The sequence below is a fragment of the Prionailurus bengalensis genome, chromosome E3, assembly GCF_016509475.1.
Source record: "Prionailurus bengalensis isolate Pbe53 chromosome E3, Fcat_Pben_1.1_paternal_pri, whole genome shotgun sequence".
In the NCBI taxonomy this organism is placed as follows: Eukaryota; Metazoa; Chordata; class Mammalia; order Carnivora; family Felidae; genus Prionailurus; species Prionailurus bengalensis.
Genome location: NC_057357.1, coordinates 23787465 through 23805761, shown reverse-complemented (window position 1 = coordinate 23805761; position 18297 = coordinate 23787465). Strand labels below are relative to the sequence as shown.

General features: G+C 50.0%; 1 protein-coding gene across 1 annotated transcript in view; it reads left to right on the top strand.

The window, feature by feature from the left end:
• The window catches only part of HS3ST2 (heparan sulfate-glucosamine 3-sulfotransferase 2), a 94048-nt gene extending 80355 nt beyond the window's left edge, over positions 1-13693 (top strand). The window contains exon 2 of the mRNA XM_043560300.1: positions 12311-13693. Within this exon, the coding sequence (XP_043416235.1) occupies positions 12311-12929 (619 nt within the window). The 3' untranslated portion in view covers positions 12930-13693. The remainder of the gene's footprint in view (positions 1-12310) is intronic.
• The last annotated feature ends 4604 nt before the right edge of the window (positions 13694-18297 follow it).

The following is an 18297-nucleotide window of genomic DNA, read 5'->3' as shown; positions in this document are numbered from 1 at the left end:
GGACTCAGCACCGCCTCATGGGGTCACAGGGTGGGTGGCAGATGGGACAAGTTGGGGGCGAGTGTGAGGAGACGAAGTGGAGCTTTATTTCAAGAACTTTGGGGAGAGGAGGAGATACGTAGGACTGTGGCGGTGGGGTTGGTGAAGGGATAGATGATTAGCTTTTCAAAAATCAAAAAGACTGGGACGCTACAGCACGTGACTGCAGTTAATACTGTACATCTGAGAGCTGGCTAAGAGATGAGACCGTAGAAGGTCTCATCAGGGGAAAATTTTTGTCAGCGTGTTAGTGATGGATGTTAAGTGGACTCATTGCGGCGATCGTTTTGCAACGTATACCTGTGGCGAGTCACGTTGCACCTTGAAGCTGATACAATGTTACATGCCGGTTATATCTCAATAAAAACTAAATAAATAGGGGCGCCTGGGTGGCTCGGTCGGTTAAGCGTCTGCCTTCAGCTCAGGTGGTGATCTTGTGTTTTGTAAGTTCGAGCCCCACGTCGGGCTCTGTGCTGTCCCTGTGGAGCTGCTTCAGATCCTCTGTCCCCCTATCTCTCCACCCCTCACTGCTCTCTCACTCTGTTTCTCAAAATTAAATATTTTTTTTAACTTTTAAATTAAAGAACTAAGTCAATAGAAAAAGAATTAGCTGATTCCACTGATTACAGGTTCACTGAGATGCCCTCTATGCCAGTGTCACCACGACTCCTGTAAGACCTTGCTACCCACACTGTGGTCCACGGACCAGCAGGTCAGCCTCAGTGCAGAGCCGGTCAGCAATGCAGAATCTCAGGCCCCCTCCCTAGCCTTCCCCGATCAGAACGTGCATTCCAGCAAGACCCCCAGGTGGCTCAGAGGATGCACATCAAAGTATGAAAAGCACTGATTGAAGGGACCCACCCCCAAGGAGAAGGGAAGGTGGGCTTAAGTGTAGGGAAGGAGCCAAGCCCAGACTGAGAAAGAAGGTGGGGATCTGGAGTTACCCCCAGAAGGCGCCCTGATAGTGTCCCCACGGTCAGGCCAGGCTGGCCACACATGGTCCCTGAGAAATTGAGGTCCAGTTGCCTGGAAACTTACCGAGCTATACACGCAGCAGCAAAAACCATTCATCCAACACCCAGGCCACACTTCCTCCCTCTTGAGAGCGGAGCTGAACATTCTGGGCCTCCCACAGCCTTGCTTCCCACCCACACCTCGGCTCCTCCAAACACGCTTCCTTCCCCCCCACCCCCCCCCCGGCCTGCCGCACAAAACCGCTACCATCCAGGCCATCTTCTTCCTAAATGGTATCAATGGAGACTTTTTAACGTCATTTTTAATTAGCTAGTTGTTTTTGGGGTTTTTTTTAACTACAAAGAACACATGGTTATGGCAGAGAAAAACCCACTGAGCAGCAGAAAGGGAAAGGTGGAAATAAGGTCCCATTCTGCACTACAGTCCATCCCTCTTCTGGGACCTCAGGGGTTCCCCGCACTCAGCTAGTGGACAGAAGGGACAGTGAGAGGGATGCATCTACCTTGTGAGCACAGCACAGAGCCTGGCTAAAGGTCGCACACTGTGTTTCTACTCACTGTCCGCGGCAGGAACCAGGTGCAGCGCCCCTCACAGATGCATTGGGTGCTGGGAAATGTGGTCCTTGGCTGGGCAGCTGCCCTCTAGAAACAGCTCTGCTCTGGGGGGAGGAGCAGGGGTCTTTGGTCAGGTCTCCCCATCTCTGTCCCAGATGCTGCAGCAAACATCCATGCACACAGGCCTTCACCCGCCTGTAAAGAAAATTTCCAGAAGTGGAATTGCTGGATTGGAGGGTGCATTTTAGGGCACCTGGGTGGCTCAGTCTGTTAATCATCCGACTCTTGATTTCGGCTCAGGGTTCGAGTGCTGCATCAGGCTCTGCGTTGACAGCTCGGAACCTGCTTGGGATTCTCTCTCCCTCTACCCTGCTCGTGTGCGTGCGCGCTCACTCTCTCAAATAAGCCTAAAAAAATAAAGGGTGAGTTTTGCATTTGGCAAGGCAACCTCTACTTGCCCTCCTGAAGACCACACCCATCAACACTCCTACGGATATTGGAGAGTACTTGTTAGTTCAACACGTTGCCAGCAGTAACTGTTATCATTTTTAAAAATATATTTTTCCAGTGTTAAAAGTGAGTAATATCTCATCATGTTTTTTTTGAAAAATTTTTAATGTTTATTTTTGAGAGAGAGAGAGAAACCTAGCGTGAGGGGGGGAGGGGCAGAGAGAGAGGGAGACACAGAATCAGAAGCAGGCCCCAGGCTCTGAGCTGTCAGCACAGAGCCCGATGCAGGGCTCGAACCCACCAGCCGTGAGATCATGACCTGAGCCAAAGTCGGAGGCTCAACCGACTGAGCTACCCAGGTACCCCTCATCATGGTTTTAATTTGCATTTAACATTGCGAGAGATGGAGAGTATCTTTTCATGTATTTATTTTAATTCGAGCTCTTTTATTATTAACTCTTCTTGTGACCTGTGGGCCTTTCTTCTACCGGCTGGTTCTCCTTTTCTGATTGATTTACCAGAACTTTGAAACAATATAGATGAAGTCATCCCATCGTTTCCCTGTCTTGCATGCTGCAAGTATTTTTCCAGGGGGTCCTTTTCCTTCTATTTTATTTGTGGTGGGTTTTTCCCCCCATCCCGGAGACTTGCATTTTTCACGAGGTCTAACTTTTCAGCTTCTTGCTTCATGATTTTTGTCTCATGCTTAGAAAGGCTGTCCTTGTGCCAAGATTAATTTTATGTTCTCACGTTTTCTTCTAGTGTTAGAGTCACACTTGAATCCAGATTCTGCAACTTGCTGTTGCTTTGGCGATGACGTTGGTTCTCGGTGCCCCAGTTTCCTCTGCCCGCAAGCAGGAATAGTGAGGGTGGCGGCCTCTTGGAGTTCACGTATAGACGGAGGGAGGCAGTTTTCCCGTAGAGCCGAGAACCGCTTGGGCCCCCCGGCCACTGTGCAGCAGGCGCTAGCTTATGTCCAGGGAGTCAGTGACCGCGTCTCTGTCAGCTTGGGCTGCTGTGACAACACTACCGTGGAGGGGTAGGGGGGCTTCAGCAACAGGCATTTGTTTACTTCTCTCCATTATGGAGGCTACAAGTCCAAGATCAGAATGCCGGCCAATTTGCTTCCTGGTGAGAGTTCTCTTTCTGGTTTGCAGACGGCCGCCTTCTTGCTGGATCCTTACATATTATGGGAGTGGGAAGAGATCCTCTTTCTTGTTTCTCTCCTCATAACAGCACTAAGCCCATTTGTGAGAACTCCACTCTCATGACCTCCTTACCTCCCACAGGCCCCACTTCCAGAGACCATCACATTGGGGGCTGGGGTTAGGGCTTCAACATGTGAATCTGAAGGAAAAAGTCATAAGCAGACCGTATGGACAGCCAATGTGTGTTGCCTTCTTTTGTATTTTAATGTTTATTTTTGAGAGAAGGAGTGTGAGTGGGGAAGGGGCAGAGAGAGAGGGAGACACAGAATCTGAAGCAGACTCCAAGCTCTGAGCTGTCAGCACAGAGCCCATTGTGGGTCTCGAACTCACGAACTGTGAGATCATGACCTGAGCCAGTCAGAGGCTTAACTTACTGAGCCACCCAGGCGCCCCTTGTTGCCTCATTTTTTTTAAAAAGATACAGAATGTGAGGATTTCATACATGTGTACGTTGTGAAATGATTACCACAATCAAGTTAATTAACATATCCATCACCTCATGTAGTTGCCCAGCGTGTGCACGCGTGTGTGTGTCTGTGCACTGAGACTTAAGATCTACTCTCTTGGCAAATTTCAAGTGTACAATAGAGTATTGTTAACTGGAGTCACCATGCTGTAATTAGATCCCCGGGACTTAATTCATCTTCTAACTGGAAGTGGGTACCCTTTCACTAACGTCTCCCCCTGGCACCCTCCCTCCTCCCCTGGCATCCCCTGTTCTACTCTCTGGTTCTCTAAGTTCTACATAGGGAATCATACGGTATTTGTCTTTCCGTGTGAGACTTATTCCCCTCAACCACATAAAAGGAAAGAAGCCCTGCCGCTTGTCACAGCGTGGATGAGCCTGGAGCACATTATATGCTCGGAGAAATAAGCTGTACCCCATTTCTGTGGGTAGCAAGGGACAGGACTCAAACTCAGGGCTCTTTGACTCCAAATCCCATAGTCACAACCAGCCCCTAGAGTAGCCCACTGCCCCGTGAACATCTCTGTGTATCACATAAGGAGGGTCCTTTTCTGGTCTGTCACATGGCAGGACCCCGGACAAATTCCCCAATGCACGAGGAGTGGAAGAAAGAATAGTCTTTACTGGGGAAACTTGCACACCAAGGGTCGCAATAGAAGAGGCAAGTGTGGGGTTACTGTTTTCTGACCGTCACACTGAGAGATGTGCCAGGGCCTGGCTAGACTGGGTTTATGCTCCAGGGAAGGGACTCTGCCCCCACACCTCCATCAACTTCTCTTCTTATGGGGGAACAGCCCTGCCAGGTGGGGGGTAATCACACTACTGGGACACCAGGCAGGCTGCTGTTTACAGGAGATGCCAGCTGCTCCCAGGAGTTATCTGGGAAAGCCCACTGCCCAGCACCTTGATGGCCTGTAGGAAAAAGTGGGTTCGGGCATAGGCCCTCTTGCCAGAGAAAAGAAACCCTCCTCCCTGCGCCCCCTCCCCCACAGCCCTCGTAGGGAGCCAAGTTCAGGTAGGGGCCCCTCCCACTGGGAAATGAGGACCCTCCCCCCACCCCTGTTTCCACAAGGCTGTGTTAACTCCCGGAGGATAGAGGCTTGCTTATCTTTGTATCTCTTGCATACAGTAGGTGCCTAATAATGCTTGAATACATGAGTGCATACCAGATGTAGGATAAGCATTGTCAATGTAGAGACGTGACAGTCATGATGCCTGCCTTCCATGACCTTACACTCTAGGGCTCTGATAGACACAGATCATGTATCCGTAGCAGACACACCACAAAATCGCAAGTGTAGCAAATGCCTAAGTCTTCCAGGAAGGGGAAAAGAAGGGGGGCCTGGAAGGCTCCCTGGTGGAGGTGATGAGTTGAGAGCTGAAGTTTCGCCCAACAGGCTGCAGGGGACGTTGCCCAAAGGATACGATGTGTAAACGGTCCCTTAGCACGAAATAGAGTCTTGTGGGGAGAGCCTTGAATAGACCACGCTGGCCGCCCAGGTGGCCATGGGCCAGATTAAGAAGAGCCACAGAAATCCTGTCAAGGCCTTTATCCTGTGAGCAGTGAAGAATGGTTGATGGAGTTCAAGCTGGGACTTCATGTTTTGCTCCAGGGTCACCTAAGTGTGAGGATTCGGGCCATGGACCTGGAAGGAAGTGGTCATTTCTCTTCTCAACCAGATGAGGAGAAACGGCCACAGGTGCTGTGCCTGCGCTGGGCTCAGCACACGGGGGATTGGCAGGTTTTGTTTTAAGAACCGGTTTCCTGCAATAAAGCCTTTTTCCTCCTCTTCCACTCTTAATTATCCCCCTGGAGACTGCAATGATTTTCAAGGAGCCTGTTGCCCAGTTAGGAGCTAATAAATCACCCAAGTCCCCCAGGCAGCCAGGCTTCCAGAACACATACATGGAGTGCACAGATTTAGTAGAAAATGAAATCTTCCAGAGAATCCTCTCGGTAATGATCAGAGGTGTGCTCGTACTCCAAGTTCCCAGGGAGGCCCTGCTGAGGCTCCCGTATGCGGACACGCATAGGATGTCTCTTGTGTGGACAGTGGGGGCCCAGGGAGTGGTCTCTGCCCCACGGGGTAGGTGTAAAAAAAACAAAAACAAAACAAAAAAAAACCCTTTCCAGCCTCAAGCTGCCAAAAGAGTTAGATGTTTTTTTCTTTTTCTTTGGTAGGGTCCTCAGGAAGTCTGTGATTTTCCCTGAGGAAGTAGGTAAGAGTACAGACTTTGTCTGCATGGGGAAGAGGCCCACGTCTCCAGTGGCACTTACAAATGGCTTCTTCCTCACTCTTCCCGGATTAAAGCCCTAACTTTCTGTTTTTCTGTACCCCCTACCACCCGCCAGTCTTCTTGGTGCTGAGAGTAGGGAACAAGACCGACATCAACCCGATTCTCTTAGAACTTACAAGAGAATAGTGGTTAGGGGCGGGGATGGGCAGAGGCCTAACATACAAGTAAACATATATTAGAGAGTAATGAGCATAATCACATTATTTGTGAGAGCCCATTTTAATAAGGCTGCGCTTCCCAAACTTTTCTGATGGTAAGAATCATGGGGAACCCACTGAATCAGAATGTACAGGGGAGGGGCCTGGGACTTTTTTTCTGTAATGTGCACCCCAGTTAATACTCGTGAACAACTGTATTCAAGGCTAAGTGGCTAAAGCAACAGTGGTTCTTGGCCCTGGTGAGCCACTGGGATCATCTGAAGGGCTTTCAAACTGCAGGAGTCCAGGGCCACTTCCAGAGTTTCTGATTTAAATAGTCTGGTGTGGGGTCTGGCCATTTAAATATCTCCAAAAACCCTGCAGGAGGTCCCAGTGGGCAGCATGACTTTACCCCCCACGCCCCTAGCCTCACTGCAGACTGACCACAGCTGGGTTCTCACCCATCACCGTGGGAGTCCGGGGCGAAGGACAGGGTGTAGGTAGCAAACCAGAAAGGGCACAAGATGTGTTCCTTCTTACATGTCATTTCACCTTCTTAGATATGGAGGTTAGGTTGAAGCAGAGCCTGGACCTCCCTCAGTCTCTGTGCCTGAGTGCCTGTGGCCTTGATAAAATCTTGAAAATGGCACCGTGATCCCCCCTCCCCAGGACTGTCTACTGAAACCGTCCTCTGCCCAAGGCCAGAATGCCCAGAAAAGGCTGTGCTTCCTGAACTAACACTGGTAACTTGGGAGGACTCAAGATGACCTCTCAATAGGCACTTGCCTTTGACACTGGATCTTTGACCCATTTACTGAGCACCTGTGGTTTGCTGGGTATTGTGCTAGGAAGGCAAAAACAAATGAGAAACATGCCCAAGTTGCTGACAATGTGGTGATATAAGTGAATGCATATCTGCTAAGTTCTGCACAATGGGATGAGGGTGCTGGCAGTTGGATGCACCAAATGTCATGAAATTACAAGAAAGGGTTCACAGAGGGTGTGACTTTTGGTTCGGGCTTGGAGAGATGAGTCAGTGTTCACTAGAGTGAGAGAGACAAAGAAAGACGATCCAGAGTCTTAAAAACAAAAAACTCAGCAAGTTGCAAAAGCACATGGCATGCTCTGGGGAGTGGATCTTGTATTCAGCATGACATGAGCATTGGGTTGCCAGGACGTGGCAAGATATTAATTCTAGAAAGTCAAGGCAGTGGCCTTAAGTACCAAGTCAAGGAATACGAGCTTTATTCAAAAGAAGAGTTGGTCACTGATAAGATTGGATTTGCTTTAGAGAGATTTCCCTGGTGGACATAAGATGCGGAACAGACTGAAAGGGAAGAGAGAGCGGAAGCCTGGAGGTCAGGCAGAAATATATGACAAGAGCCTGAGGCTGTGTGAGCGGGCTGGGAGAGGCAGGGCCTACTTGAGAACTTTCCGGAACGAAGAACATTAGATGCGAGAAGGAGTCAAGAATGACTGTGAACGTTTTCTGCTTTGTGAGTGGGTTCTCGGTGACATCATCTGCAAGGACAGGCAAAAGAGAGAAGTGAGTTTGGGGAGGAAAATGGGGAGTTCCGTTGTTGAGGTGAGGTGTCCAGTCTGCAGTGGGTTGGGCGTCCCAGTCTGGAGTATGGGCGAGTTGGATCGGCAGTTACAGACCTGTGAGTCAGCAGCTCCTCAGTGGCGGTTAAAGGCCGGGGGAGGAGTGAGGTCGGCCTGGGAGATCGCGGGGAGTCGGGGGAGTGCGAGTTAGACCCTTGGGAAGATCCAGAATGGCTCCCTGCCCTCATGGAGTTTAGGGGAGCGTGGCCTCCACAGAGAGGAAGCCGGGTTGTAAAAGATAAGATTTGCATTCTCAGGGCGCCAGCACCAGAAACCAACTCTCACTGACTTCAACTAGTAATCCTTTATCGGAAGGACACGTAGGGACTCACAGGGCCCGGAAGAAAGCGGAAGAACCGGGTCTCGGACGGGGTGAGCGTGAAGACGGCCACAGGGACTTGGAGGCAGAGGCCGGTGAGGTAGCTTCCAGGCTCCCGTGCCTGGTTGGAGGATTCAGCCCAACGGTTTCCAGTCCGAAAGATACGTGTTTAGTCTTCATGACACAATTGGCACTGATCGTCTTAACTCCAGTCACGCACCCACCCCCGGGCCTGCCAAGATTTTAATCCAAAGCAGGAGGGGTAGTTCCTCCAAGAGAAATCTGGGGGCTGTTGCCAGATGTAGGAAAATTGCCGCGGAGCAGGTTAAAATAACAGATGGGAGGTGAGTGAGTCCAGACTGGGAGTGTTAGTTCTTCCAGTCACTTTTGCAGAGCCACAGTGTAAAGAAAGGAGGCCGAAGCTGAGAGAGAAAAGTTCAGCTGTTTTTAGCGGCCGGAAACAGGTAAGCAGAATTTATACAATGACATGAGGAGGAAAAATGAGCCTCTAGGAAAAGTCCGATGCCCCCAACACCTGCCTGTGCAAAGAGCAATGAGGCATGTGGAGTCTCTTGCACATTATGCTCGCACAGGCCCCCCGCACTCGACGCTAGCGACCCCAGGAGAAACAGGTAAGGGATGGAGAAAATGGCAGTGCACAGGAGCCGTGCGACTCGTGGTGTGATCAGGGCTGCGCGATCCCGTTTTGCAGCCGATATGCCAGTGAGGAATTGGCAAGGTGGAGCTTCTGTTTGGGGGACAGCTGGGGGAATGATGTGGTTCTCCGGAGATCACTGGAATTGGGCAGAATTTCCCAAACTGGTAACAGAGAGAGACATTCGCTGGTGTTCCTGGCAAAAGTATCCTTAGATAAGCTTGGGAAACGCCGTACCTGCGCTTCCTCTCTCGGGTATCCTTTAGTGTCTTAAAGGGTAATGCAAAGAAATCTGTTTAGTAGCTTGTCAGGTCAACTTTTTGGTGTTGCAGAAAACCTTTATATCAATAACCCCCATAGGGTTTGGAAAGTCCTTAATACTTATTTTTGAGAGAGAGAGAGTGAGAGCAGGGGAGGGTCAGAGAGAGAGGGAGACACAGAATCTGAAGCAGGCTCCAGACTCTGAGCTGACAGCACAGAGCCTGATGCGGGGCTTGAACTCACGAACCGTGAGCCCGAAGTCAGACATTTAACTGACTGAGCCACCCAGGTGCCCCTGGAAAGTCCTTAACTTTAAATGCACCATCACGGGGCACCTGGGTGGCTCAGTCAGTTAAGCGTTCGACTTTGGCTCAGGTCATGATCTCACGGTTCGTGAGTTCAAGCCCCAAATCAGGCTCTGTGCTGTCAGCTCAGAGTCTGGAGCCTGCTTCAGATTCTGTGTCTCCCTATCTGCCCTCTTCCCCTCACGCGCTCTCTCTCTCTCTCTCAAAAATAAATATTTTTCAAAAGTTTTACAAATAAATGCAGTCACATCTATATAATGTCATCTGCTTTTGTCCTTAAGGCCAACACCTATTTACAGTGTGGGTCAGGTCATAATATAATACAGCCACATTTCTAAGAAAATCCAGCCAAAGAATTCTAGTCATGTGTACTTCTGATTGTTTGCTAATGACGCTATCCTGTTGTTAAAAACGAATGGCCTACTCCCTGTTGATAAATCTCAAACTTCCAACTCACAAGGGTCCGTTATGGACCTTGAGCCTGGAAACGAGATACCAGTCGTGTCAGCCCGTCAGGTACCCGGTGAATTTGAAGGTTCCGGGGGTAATGTGCAGGTTTGCGGGGAAAGCACCAGGGGCAAAGATCTAGGAGCACAGGTGGACAGGGGAGGCCACCTTGTCCTCCAAGACCAGCGGGAGGGGTGCAGGATGGGTGCAGGTAACAGTCTGAAGGTGGACGAGAGGAAGGTTGAAGGAGCTGATGTGTAAGTGGTGGAGACTAGCTGTGTGTTGATGCGGAGGAACAGGGGTCGAGTTGGGAGCTCATGGTGAGAAGGTAGAGCACTTTGACGAACTTGAGAGGTAAATATATAAAAAATGAGCAGTGTTTGAGAGTTCAACTGAAGCTAGAATTCATAAGCATATCAAGGATCCAGCTGTCAGGGTCACTGGTTTCCTTTGCTGCTGTTTGTCATCCCCAGGACAGAATGGGAGAGAATGAAAGGTTGGAAGGACACATTGCTAGCGATGGGAGAACACAGAGTACAAGGAAGTGGACGAGGAGGAGGATGCTCATGACCGTGACGCTATTGCAAGTTATTCATGGGTCCGGAGCAGGCATGGAGGAACATGAAATCAGAGAGAGTCAGATGAATTTCAAGATCAGGTATAGTGAGTTTGAGACTGTGTTAAATAAAGGTAGGAAGAAATAAGGGTATAGCCTGTATTAGTTTCCTGTGGCTGCCATAACACATGACCACAGACGGGGTGGTTTAAAACGACTAGCTTGTGGTGGTTGCCAGAATCCTTGGCATTTCTCAGCTTGTACGTATATCACTCCGCACTCTGCTTTCATCTTTACATTACCTTCTCTCTTCACCCCTGCTTGTCTCTTGTAAGGCTACTTACTGCTCATTGGATTAGGGCCCACCGGATTCAGGATGGCCTCATCTCGAGATCCTTAACTAACTTCTATCTGCGGACTCTTTTTCCAAAAATAAGGTCACATTCGGAGGTTCTGAGTGGACATGTCTTTCAGAGGGTCACCGTTTGGCCCATCCCATGGTACTAGAGTGGAATTTCAGAGAGAACCATTTCAGAACTAGGTCAATTCCAATGACAAGACCCAAGGTATGGCCATGAGGAGGAGCTGCCAAACGGAAGGAGAAAAATGGAGACTTGGGTTAAAGAACTGTGAAGCTGGGTGATTGGATGGAGATGATGATGGGACCTGGGAAGAAGACCAGGAACTAGGAATGTGTGAGCCAGAGGAAGGTGAAGATGATGAATGCTTTGGGGGTTGGTGAGTCACGGTGGGGAAAAGATGTGGTGGTTCTCAACTCTGCCTCCACACTGGAACTATCTGAAGAGCTTCTGAAAAGTACCCACCCCATAAATTTCTCATTAGTTCATCTAAGACGGGTCCCAGACATCTGCATTTTTAAAAAAAATTCTTTGGGTGGTCTAATGTGCAAAACACGACCTTCAGAAAGAGGTAGAAACTGGGAGCCAAGGGTGTTCCCCTCCAGCAAGGCTTGAAGGAGACACATCTGGGAAGGAGACTTCAGAGCTTCCCACCATCATCCCTTAAAGTCTTAAGCACAACCAGGGAATTAAAAAGTAAGGGAGCAAGAGGTTGCATCACCTGACTTCCTGCTGAGGGCACGACAGGACTGGAGTTCCGTGCTATTTCAGGCTTATGCCGAGGATGTATTTCAGATGTGTTCCAGCAGAAAAAGACATCAGAAGGCATTTCTAAAACACTTGTTATTCATACAAGACTTGCCCCAAAAAGGTTTTCTTAATATATTTGGAGAACTATCTTTCACCGGAATAATATTTAGTAGCTTCCTACTAAATATATTTTTGAATATGTAATAAACGACATTAAAATTTTCAAGTAGCATAAAATACAAATACAAAAAATAAAAATTGCTTTTTAGACAAAAAGTAATTCTTGGGGCACCTGGGGACTCAGTCAGTCAGGTGTCCACCTCTTGATCTCAGGTTAGATCTTGATCTCAGGGTCATGAGTTCAAGCCCTATACTGTAGGGCTTTCCACTGGGGTGAAGCCTACTTAAAAAAAAAAACACTTATCCCTCACCTTCTCACTCTGCCCCCACCTCAAGACTCCCCCCAGAAACAAACGTTTTTATTGTTTCTTGTGTATCCTTCCTGAGGTGAATGTGCTATATATATCTTGCCTATTTAACACCGTACCTTGGAACCCATTCCCTATTTGTACACACAGATCCACCTGATTCTATTAACTGGCTGTTCTATCATTTATTTAACCCATACTGATGAACATTTAGGTTGTTTCCTCTCTGAAAGCAAACCTGTTAAAGAATTGTTTAAACAACCAGCATGAGTTGAAGTGGGTCCCTCACTGGAGATCTAATACAGCGTAGCGATTATAGGCCGTGGTGTACTATTGTAAACGTCAAGCCTGCTGAAAGACTAGTTCTTAAAGTGGGTTCCTTACCAGGTGAATGCAGGCGGACCTCCAATGTCACCGAGGTCGGGGGGTGGGGGGGGGGGGCTCCACTAGGGAGCAGGGTGTAGGGAAATGATCTGACCCTGCGCTGCTTCTGCCCCACAGGAGCCTGATGCCCCGGACCCTCGAGAGCCAGATCACTCTGGAGAAGACGCCCAGCTACTTCGTCACCCAGGAGGCCCCCCGACGCATCTTCAACATGTCCCGAGACACCAAGCTGATCGTGGTCGTGCGGAACCCGGTGACCCGCGCCATCTCGGATTACACGCAGACGCTCTCCAAGAAGCCGGACATCCCCACCTTCGAGGGCCTCTCGTTCCGCAACCGCACGCTGGGCCAGGTGGACGTGTCGTGGAACGCCATCCGCATTGGCATGTATGTGCTGCATCTGGAGAGCTGGCTGCGCTACTTCCCCCTGGCTCAGATCCACTTCGTCAGCGGCGAGCGCCTCATCACCGACCCGGCCGGCGAGATGGGCCGGGTCCAGGACTTTCTGGGCATCAAGAGGTTCATCACGGACAAGCACTTCTACTTCAACAAGACCAAAGGCTTCCCTTGCTTGAGAAAAACAGAATCGAGCCTCCTGCCTCGGTGCCTGGGCAAATCGAAAGGCAGAACTCATGTACAGATCGACCCTGAAGTGATAGACCAGCTGCGGGAATTTTATAGACCTTATAATATTAAATTTTATGAAACTGTTGGACAGGACTTCAGGTGGGAGTGAGCCACCGACATGCAAGGGCTCCTCCTCGTCTCCTCCGTGGGGTTTGCCCGTCCAGCCTGTGAGCCTCGGCCCCAGGCAGACCCACGCTCCAGCCCCCTCTCCCAGCTCGGGTTCCATCATCCTGGAACTGGGAAGCCCAGCTAAGGCCACGAGACCGGGGGGGTCCCTGCCACTAACTCTCCCCAGTCTGTCTCGGCAAAGCTGACCTGCTTCTGGCATGGCCAGTCCATTCCGAATCATTTCCCTTCCGCCCACGAGAGGCCTTGGGAAACTGCTTTAAGAGCAGATCTTCTGATTATGATAGATCCTGTAAGTGGTGATGGTTCTGTTGCTGCAGACACAGCAGTCTGCCCCTGTCACTGTCCACCCCGGAGGGGGCTTGCTAATTCCGAGTGGCATGTACCTCCCCTCTGAGCTTCACTCTCCCTAGCCTCCCTGGGGGGTGGGATAGGAGACCATCCTCTTCCTCCTGACCTTAGCCGCTCATCGAGACATTGTAGAGCCCGAAGCACTCCCTGGCCACTCCTAGGAGACAGACCCTCTGATGATGAAATAAACCAGAGATTTCAAAGCCTGTGGTCTCCACTCTGCTTGAAGGGTAACTGTCTTTGAAAAACCACTTTGTGACCCACCCTGCTCCCCATGGACAAAAGCACATTAATTCTGCTGTTACGGGTACTTGCCTCACGCGAGCTTTCATGTTCGGCATGCGAAGGAATCATGCTTGTCCATGTGAAATAAATATGGCTCTCTCGTGTCCTTAATGCTGGGCTCTTCTCTGTAAGCCAGGCCTGGAGCACAGCTCATTCATTCGGCTCCTCCTGTGTAAGACAAGGGGTCAGTGCTGAGGAGGGTCCCGGAGAGGGGCGGGGGGCGGGCACGCTCCGGGAGGGCAGCGAGGGATGCACAAACCACGTGGACAAGAAGCAAGGGCGTAAAGATGGGGAATGGGGAGAGAAGGTTCTTGCTGGCAGAGGCTGCTGCAGAAACATCATGTGGAGACCTGTGCAGACAGTCTCTTTCTGAAACAGAAGTCTGTCAGCTCTCTGCTTAAGCTTTATATCTGAAGTGCCAAACTAGAAGCCCAGGGACTGATGGGATGTCAGATGTTTTTACTTGGCCAGCACGATATTTTGGAACAATCTCCAACATTTGAAACTTGGGAGTGTTCATATAAAAATAGGGATTTCCATTTATTTTTTAACGGGAACTTGGCAACAGTCGGTTGCCGCCTTTGGATGAAGCCTGTGCTCCCCAAGCTTCAATCCCCACGTGGCCCACCTCACTGATGGACATGCTCTGCCTGGCCCCTGTTGGCGTGTGAGTTCCCAACCCTGCCTTGGGTGTGTACTGGGACCTCAGAATAAAGCTCAAATCCTCCAGCATGGGGCCCAAGACAACCCCAACTATAGTTTCTGCATCATCCCCTTCTCTACCCTCTCGCTGTGTTCCAACTCTCAGAACTCCGTGCCTTTTCTTAACTCTCTTCAGTCTTTCTTAACTGTCTTAAGCCTTTGCCTGGAATACTTCCTCTCCCTAACCTCTATCCCTACCCCGTGTCTCCAGCTAATGGAAGCTTCCATAAGACTTCACTCAAGTGTCACCTGCTTGATATCCGTGAAGCCTTCCCCAACCAAGTTATCTGCTCACTCTTCCGTGTTCACTTGGTAGTTTGCACACGTCTCAATTACAGCTTTTATCACACTAGATTAGTGTTATTTGTAGAAATGCCCCACCGTGCACCAGGGCTTCTCCAGGGTCAAGGTTGTATCTTGCCAACATATAGCACACAGCAAATGTTTGATGGATGAAAGTGTGAGTGGGTGGATGGATGTTGGAGGCCTGGGGACATGGGCAGGGATGCTCCAGAGAACTATACTTCTGGGACACGATTCCCAGATAGCCGCAGAGTTACTCACAGGTAAGCTGAGAAGGATCGCTGAACCTCCAGAAGCCACTTGGCCTTTGTTCTGTCAGGCCTGGTGCACGTTTCCTGGAAATGAGAGTCTGATTTACAAGGCTGGAGGACACAAAGCCTAAGACCTTAGTTCTGAGTCTTGGCCCATCTTCCTGTCCCAAGCATCTTAAAGGAGATCAAATGATTGAGAGTGGTACCAAGGAGCCAGTCCTGAGAGCTGCCACCACCCAGAAGCTGGGGCCCTGAACCTCCAGTGACCAGAAGGATGGATCGGCTGTATGTGGACATTAATGAACTGCCCTTATACCTTCCCCATCCACGAGTGTTTGGTGTCCCCTGATCCTGCACCACGTGGTGGCGAAAGCTGTGTCCAAAGGGAAAGACTTACACTGGGGACACAAAGGAAACACCCAAGAAAGAGTAAGTCTCGCTTTTTTATCCCTATTGGGGGTGGGAGTCTGGTCAAAGCGGACAAAAATTCTGAATTCTGTGGGCCCCAGTGCAGCCTTATTCCTCTCCGTCATAAGCATTCCCAGGCTGCTGGGAGTAAGTATGCTCTAAGTACTAATGAATAGGTCAGAGTCTACTGTAATTAGCATATCAATCATTGTATGCAAATGAAGGAGGCTAAAGTACCTCAAAAATCCCAGTTGAAATGAGTGAAATCTGGTGTACATGCATCTGCTCGGCAAACTCTGATTTTTAATCCAGTGCAAATGTACCCTTTTGCCCGGGGTGCTCCAGGGCAGACTTGCACAAGTTCCAAATTAGTAGTTTAAGTACATGAAGTTTGTTCAGTCTAAGACCAAAAAGCCGCCTCTGGGCGTGTGTGTGTGTGTGTGTGTGTGTGTGTGTGTGCGCTTCTAACGGTCCAGGGTATGTGGCAATTCTAGAACACCAGGCTCATTCCATGCGAGTGCTCCTGATTTGCCCCGTATCTGCCTCCCACTCAAGCATTAAGGGAGTCTTGCAATCCAAGAAGACCCTCCCAAAAGAGAATAGAGCCTACGGACACAGAGCTTGCAGGGCAAGGGGTCCCGCTTTGGGAAGGCCCCGGGTGTGCCCCGACTGGAGGCTGTCAGCATGGGGAAGCTGAAGGCAGGCTAGCTAACTAGAAGTGGGGCAACCGATGTAATTGGTTTGCAGAGATATTTGATTTTCTTCTGGTTGGTTCTGAGTTGGAAGCCCAGACAGAAAAGTAGGAGTGCAGGCCGTCATGGACCAAGTCCTGATCGTTTTGCTACAGAAGTGGCGGCTCAGAGTTCCATTGTCCTATTTAGCCTGGCTTTTGTCTACTCAAACATTCAGTCTCCTGGGAGGAGAGCAGGGCACAGGCAGGACAGGCCTCCTCCATTTGAGTCGCAACATCCTTCCTACTCATAGCTTCCTCGTATTATGAATGATGCCCCCTGGGGTTGTGCCAGGGTCGCGGTACCACTTTCTCACAACCCTTTGGGTAGAACTCAGTCCTCCCTAGGTTGCCTTTCTTTGGTTCTGACCATTTACTATCTGTTACTTGGATCTTATCCTGAACTCCAACACCAGCTTATTCCTCTTAAAGGGCTGATCTTCCAGACATCGCCGTGGGCTCCTTCCCAACATCCCCTTCTCTGTTCTGGGTAGAATTACCCTCCCTCTCCCCCGCCACTCTCTCATTCTGTCTGCCTTCCGTTAGGACACGAAGCACTATCTCACATTATATATTAGTTTCCTTGTTTGACGTCTGACTCCTCCACGGACCTGTAAGCTCCCTGAAAGCGCGGTCCAGGTCCACCTTCTTCAGCGTGGTGCCCAGCATACAGTAGGCACTTAACAGTCATTTGAGTAAATGGACTCCTGGGGCTCTGTCCCCTAACCACCAGCCTTTTTGACTGCTGCTTAACCCCAAGTATGGATGCTCTCCCTAAGGCTCTGTCTTCTGCCTGGGATCACTTAGGTCTCTTGGGCTCTTACTGCCGTTACCAGCTCATACGGCATCTCTGTGGGTTTTAGAAAAGTTACTCCCCTTGGCAGATACATGAGAATAGGGTGGGGTGGACGCAGCCTTTCAGGTGCACAGTATGTATAGCAAATGCAGCGCAGACAGGATATCGGCCCCCACTCTCCCCCACCCCCTAATATCCTTGTGTAGGACACAGATGGCACAATCATGCAAGGCGGCCCTGACCACCGTTGCTCCCATTCACCGGGATTCCCTGGCCGAGCATGCTCCTGGAATTAGCACGGAGACATTCAAGACGCTTTCAATTCTGCTGGCTGCCTGCCCTGTCTCTGAGGTGCCGCCCGATCTCTCCTGGTGTCCTGGAGCTTTGTGATGGCCACACTTCACATTTGGTCTCTCTGGTATGTGCATGCACGTGTCTCTGTGGACGCATGCTCACGTGTGTGCCTGTCTCTTTCCCAGTAACCTCGTTCACGCTTATTAACACTCAAAACTATTCAACTGAGTGCTTGCCAAAGGAGAGTAAGGAGTAGGGACAGCCAACACTGACTGAATGCTTTTGGTGTGGCAGCTGTTGTGCCCGCCATATCTTTTCAACTCTGTGAAGCAAGTACTATTTCCAAGTGTAGTGAATGCGGGATGTTGAGCACGGTGGCTAAGAGCATGGGCTGCTTGGGGCACCTGGCTGGCTCATTCGGGAAGAGTGCGCGACGCTTGATCTTGGGGTCGTGGGTTCGAGCCCCATCTTGGGTGTTGAGCTTACTTAAATAAATAAATAAACTTAAAAAAAAAAAAAAGAGAGAGAGAGATTGAGCCTGAGTTCTAGGTCTAGCTCACTGCTCTCTTACTCTGGGACCTCACGCAAGCTATTTTCTGCTCCCTGTGCTCTGTTTCTCCCTCTAGAAAATGGGGGTGCCACATTGCTGATTGCTGCTATCCGGAAGCTGCCCTGGAGCAGATCGCACGAGCGAGGCCCAAGAGAGCGAGGCAAATACAGTAACTGAAGCCGGTGCAGGAACTGAATGGAATCAGTGAAGACTCCATAAAGGACATGAGCTCCTTTGAGCTCCTTCCCGCTCCTTCCTGCTTATGGCAAATCTCATGGCCTCTTGGATAAAGTTCAACTTTCTCATTAGATACCACAGGTCTGATCATGTTACGTCCCCCAGGAACAAGAATGGCACAATGTGGACCATTCCTCAAATTTGGGGTGAAGAACCTACTAGATGAAGTACAAACAAGTGAATCATCAGTGGGATTTCGTTCACTCCACCTAATTTCCTGAACACTCTAGGCGGACCAGCCAGGCACAGAAGATACACGGTTGTGTTGGGCTTCCTATCTGCCCCCTCCTGGAGTGCTCAGACTCATGAGGCGGAAAGACACATAAGCAAAAAATCACTACCTAGGGTAATAATCTGACACTGCATGACGAGGGAGAAAGAGCAGGGACTTTCCCAGGGGAAGTGACAAGGGAGCCAAGCCTTAAAGGGTGAGGAAGAATTCGT